Source organism: Carlito syrichta, unplaced genomic scaffold, assembly GCF_000164805.1.
Source record: "Carlito syrichta isolate Samal-C Ts95f unplaced genomic scaffold, Tarsius_syrichta-2.0.1 Scaffold113543, whole genome shotgun sequence".
Lineage (NCBI taxonomy): Eukaryota > Metazoa > Chordata > Mammalia > Primates > Tarsiidae > Carlito > Carlito syrichta.
The window spans coordinates 39,300-45,037 of NW_007057639.1; the positions used below are offsets into that span (position 1 = coordinate 39,300).

The window sequence follows — 5,738 nt, forward strand, 5'->3', positions numbered from 1 at the left end:
GAGGTTAGTAGCTTTTACCATAAGCTATATTTATTTTTGGCCTTGAGAAATTTATGCTTACCATAAGTCTGATAGTCGATTGTTTTAAATAAAATATATAATTTTTAGATACAGAGAAGAGAGTAAAAAAAAGAAGAATGTCACCGATTGAGATATTGGGCAAGAAAATGAGGGTCTTAGACTATTTGGAGGTGTTTGGTTTTGACAACTCACTGGGATAAAAGTAAACAATGAAATTATAAAAACATAACATGTATTTCAAGATAATGAGAACTGACGTTTATTGACCGGTAGGTATATGCCAGGCAACATAATGCTCTATATGCATTATTTAATACTTGAGGTTGTCATATGATATAGGTAATGTCATTAGTCCAACTTAAAAGATGAGAAAACATTTTAAAAATAAGGAAATATTAAATAGATGTTCTTAAATTTGATTATGCAAGCCATTATTTTATTTTGTTTGCATATACTCTAGCCTATACCAAACAACAACAGCAACAACATTTAAGGTGGTTTGCAAAGATAGATGAAAAGCAGCATAATAAAATACGTTTAAAAGAAAGTAAGCCGGGCTCGGTATAATCCTGTGCCTTTGGGAGGTTGAGGTGAGTGGATTGCCTGAGCCCGCGAGTTCGAGACCCGCCTGGGCAGCGAGACTTCATCTCTACAATAAATCAAAAAATCAGCTGTGTGTGGTAGCACATGCCTGTAATTCCGGCTACTCGGAAGGCTGAGGCAGAAGGATCGCTGGAGCCCAGCAGGTCGAGGCTGCGGTGGCCGGGAGCGGCCACTGCACTCCAGTCTGGGTGACAGAGTGAGACTCCAACTCGAAAAAAACAAAAAACAAAAACAAAATAAAGTATACAGAAGGGTGTGCACCGGTTATATGCAAATATGATGCCATTTTATCTTTTTCCCCAGTCGGAGTCTCACCGTGTCCCCAGGCTGGAGTGCTGTGGCTAGCTCTTGGCCACCGCAGCCTCGCCCTGCTGGGCTCCGGCGATCCTTCCGCCCCAGCCTTCCAAGTAGCTGGAAGCACAGGCGTGCGCCACCACACCCGCCTAATGTTTTTGATTTATTGCAGAGACAAGGTCTCGCCAAATTGCCCAGGCTGGTCTCGAACCCTGGGCTCAGGCAATCCTCTCACCCCCGCCTCCCAAAGTGCCAGGATGACAGGCATGAGCCACCGTGCCCATCTATGACGCCATTTTATATCAGGGACTTGAGCATCCACGGGCTTGGGTGTCCACGACTGGATATCGTGGGCCAAGGCCCATGGAGCTGGACGCCCGGAGCGTCTCCAGGACAACTATCACACGAGAACCGGCTTCGCAACCCCTTGCTGTCTGTGTGACCTGGACGGGGCCCCTGGGGTCTCTGATCCCCAGCGGCTGAAGCCGGGACATGAAGTCCCCCAGGAGTCTGGGCGTGCCTGGACAGGAGGGCAGGCGAGGGGTCTGCAGCAGGCCCCTCCCTCAGGCGACGGGCCAACGGAGATTTGGGCGCGGCAGCCCCAGGAAGGCTTGGGGACCCGGGTTGCCTGTCCCTGCCCGGCGGGAGAACCCGGGGGTTGTGTGTGGATATGCTGCCCCCTCGTGGCCACGAGGCACCCCACACTCAACCCCGGCACCCGGGTTTTTCCCACGCACCTTCTTGATGGAGTAGACCACGGCTCCTGCCGACCCCAAGTCCTTGTCCTCGGCCTGCACGGAGAACACCACGCTGCCGACCGGCAGGGTCTGTAAGGAGGACGCGGCACCCAGGAGCTCAGATCCAGCGACCGCCCCCGGTCTCTTCCCCAGGGTGCCAGCCACGGGGATCGTGTTCCCCCTCCATGGGGCTGCCCCCTGGACACAGCTGGGGACTGGGGCAGGGTGCCCACCCCACACACACGGTGTTGCCACCACCCCCGCTGACTCCTGATTGCCCTCTGGACCAACGTGAGGGGTCATTCTAGAACCCAGCCTCACTGGGCCACGGCCAGGCTCAGACACCCCTCAAACCCAACGGCGGTGGGTTGCCAGCAGTGCCCTGCAGAGCTGGAAGCTTCTCTGCGGGGACCTTGACCCTGGACTCCTGACCACAGCCTCGCTACCTTCCAGTGGCCGCCCAAGAGAGCTGTTAAAATTATGAATCAGGCCGGGTTCGGTGGCTCACTCCTGCAATCCCGTGCTTTGGGAGGCTGGGTGGATTGCCTGAGCCAGCGGGTTCAAGACCTGCCTGGGCAGGCAAGACCTCATCTCTACAATAAGTCAAAAAAATTAGCTGGGCGTGGTGGCGCGCACCTGTAGAATCAGCTACTTGGAAGGCTGAGGCGGAAGGAACGCCGGAGCCCAGCAGGTCGAGGCTGCGGTGGCTAGGAGCGACCACTGCACTCCAGTCTGGGTGACAGAGTGAGATTCCAACTCAAAAAAAAAAAGCATGAGTCAGACCACATCCCTCTGTGCTTAAAACCCTCCAGGAGTCCCGCGTTTCTCCAGAACACGGTGAAGACGGCCTCCGTGGCCCTCTGAGGCCAGGCCGCTGCCCACCTGTGACCTCTCTGCCTCCACACCCTTAACCTTCCAGCCACGCTGGCCAAGCTCATTCCCGCCTTGGGGCCTTTGCACCTGCCACTGCCCTGCCTGGAACATCCCTTCCCTGGAGCATCCATGGCCGGCTCCTTCTTCTCGCCATCTAGGTCCTCTTCAGATGCCCCCTGCTCAGCTTGGCCTTTCCTGGAAGTTCAGCCCGAAGCAGCCCCCCACAGTCACTTTCTTTCCCTCTGCCTTGTTTCTTTTTTTTAACATTTATTTATTTTTTTATTTTTTACTTTTTTATTTTTTTGAGTCAGAGTCTCACTCTGTCGCCCAGACTGGAGCGCAATGGCCGCTCCCGGCCACTGCAGCCTCGACCCGCTGGGCTCCGGCGATCCTGCCGCCTCAGCCTTCCAAGGAGCCGGAACTACAGGCGTGCACTAGCACACCCAGCTGATTTTTTGATTTATTGTAGAGATAAGGTCTCGCTGCCCAGGCGGGTCTCGAACCCGCGGGCTCAGGCAATTCACTCACCTCAGCCTCCCAAGGCGCGGGATGACAGGCTGAGCCACCGAGCCCGGCTCCTCTGCCTTGTTTTACGTCCTTCGTGGAGGCCAATCGCTCCCGCACAAAAGCCTGCCTGTCTATTGCATGTATCATCCCTTCCTGCCTGTGTTTCTCCTCAGAATGCGAGAGACCGCGGGTGGCAACAGGTCTGTCCTGTTCCCTAGGTGACCTCAGCACCTGGGGCAGTGCCCGGCACATGGGCGCCGTCAGAGCCTGGCGAATGTCTGGACCCCACATGGGGCCCCCGCCTGGCAAGTCTTTGCAGCCGCGTGGAGATGACGGTGCACTCCCCCGGGGAACCCGCTCCCCACCCACGCAGTCTCAGTGGGATGGCAGCCCACTCCTGCCTGCCAAGGGGGAGGCCTTGAGGTCGAGCTGGCAGGTCAGAGCCTTCCACGCCTCTGGAGTGGTTCAAGGATGGGCACACGGCCCAAAATGAGCCCACGAAAGTCAGCCCCGGGGTTGGGGCCAGAAAGGTTGAGAAGGAGACAGGTTTTCTGTAAACAGTCCCCTGAGGCTGCTGGGGACGTCTGGGGTAGAAGCAGCACAGAGGAGCAGAACTGAGGGGTGGAAAGAGACATTGCATGATGGTATGACTGGAGCGCCTGGATCCAGCTATGCCTGGAGCCAGAGGGGCCTCTAAGTTTTATATCTTTTGTATTGTTATTTTTTGATTCAGAGTCTCACTCTGTGGCCCAGGCTAGAGTGCAGTGGCATGCTCACAGCTGCTGCAGCCTTGACCTCTTGAGCTCAGGTGATCCTTCAGCCTCAGCCTTCCAAGTAGCTGGAACTACAGGCGTGCGCCACCGTGCCTGGCTAATTTTTTGATTTATTGTAAAGACGAGGTCTCGCCAAGTTGCCCAGGCTGGTCTTGAACCCCTGAGCTCAGGCAATCCTCTCACCTCGGCCTCCCAAAGTGCTGGGATGACAGCATGAGCCACCATGCCCAGTCAAGTTGTTTAGGTATGTGAGAAAATCAATTTTTTTTGGCATAACTGAAAGACTTCCAATCCAATCTGACTGACTGCAAAATGCGGCTGCAACTACTAGTGGGTGAAGCCCCCGGTGCTGGTTCCAGCAGCTGTCCTTTCCCGGGAAGGACGTCCTCCTCCTGGAGGCCCACCTGCTGCCTCTGACCCTCCCCACTCTCAGAAGGGCTTTGGGATGCCCCGGCCCCCCACCGCGTGCAGGCAGGTGTCACCTCGTTGATGCTGGTGGAGAACACGGTGTTCTGGAAAACGGGCACGTTGTCATTTCTGTCTTCCACGATCACCTGCATCTCCTTCTCCACCTGCAGGCGTGAAAGCCCAGGTGAGCCCAGAAAATCGAACTTCCAACACCAGAACAGTTGCAAAGACAGTACAAAGAACTCCTGTGATCTCGAGAACAGCCTAGGCAGTATAGCGAGAACTCGTCTCTACAGAAAATATACATTGTTCTGGTTTTTTGTAGAGACGAGGTTTCACTAAGTTGCCCAGGCTGGTCTCAAACTCGGGGGCTCAAGCGATCCTCCCACCTCAGCCTCCCAAACTGCTGGGATGACAGGCATGAGCCACTACAGCCTGGCCTTATGTATCAAGAGAAGGTATTCGTCACTATCCAGGTGACTCAAATGATTTTTCGAATAGATGGAATTTAGGGAAGATGTTAGAGATAAAATCCTCGACTTCCACAGACACAGTCAGTGGCAGAACTTGCCACTTATAAACACGAGTGTAATGCCGGGCTCAGTGGCTCAGCCTGTAATCCCGCGCCTTTGGGAGGCTGAAGTGAGTGGATTGCCTGAGCCGACAAGTTTGAGATCCACCTGGGCAGCGAGACCTCATCTCTACAATAAACCAAAAAATCAGCTGGGCGTGGAAGTGCACGCCTGTAATTCCGGCTACTTGGAAGGCTGAGGCGGAAGGATTCGCCGGAGCCCAGCAGGTCGAGGCTGCGGTGTCCGGGAGCGGCCACTGCACTCCAGTCTGGGCAGCAGAGTGAGACTCCAACTCAAAAAAATAAAAAATAAATAAAATAAATAAACACGAGTGTAGATGCCACCATCTTTGGCCAAAGGAGTTGAAAGTGATCGCCTCTGAGTGGCAGCATGGGAGGTGTTTGGCATTTGTTTGCTTTTTAAATTTTTATTGCGCTTGTTTTTTTATTTTTTTTTAGAGACAGTCTCACTCTGTCACCCAGGCTGGAGTGCGGTGGTGCAGTCATATCTCACTGTAGCCTCCGATTCCTGGCCGTAAGCAATCCTCTCACCTCAGCCTCTTGAGTAGCTGGGACTACAGGCTCGAACCGCTGGGCCCAGGCTTGTTTTCCAATCAATATTTATAATTAATATAAGTAAAAAACTTAATTGACAGTAACCCCCTCGGGTCCCCGCCCACGATGGGAGCTTTTCTGTCCTCTCCATAAATCCTGCTTTTTCCAAAAAAAAAAAAAAAAAGTTGAATTGAATACTTATAAAGTAGAGAATATATTTACACACAATTATTTATAATATATGATATAAGCAAAAACTCCTTAATAAGATCTAGGTAATCTATTTATATATTAAAGTAAATGAGTAAATAGTAAAACCTTGGTAATATGATACAACAAACAACAGACAAGTGTTTTTCTTTTCTTTTTTTTTTTTTTTGAGTTGGAGTCTCACTC

At 52.5% G+C, this 5,738-nt stretch overlaps 1 protein-coding gene across 1 annotated transcript in view; it reads right to left on the reverse strand.

Annotated features, from left to right (window-relative positions):
- CDHR2 (cadherin related family member 2) overlaps positions 1-5,738 on the reverse strand; it is a 30,268-nt gene that overhangs the window by 18,363 nt on the left and 6,167 nt on the right. The window contains 2 exon segments of the mRNA XM_021719078.1: positions 1,656-1,745; positions 4,291-4,387. Of these exon segments, the coding sequence (XP_021574753.1) occupies positions 1,656-1,745; positions 4,291-4,387 (187 nt within the window).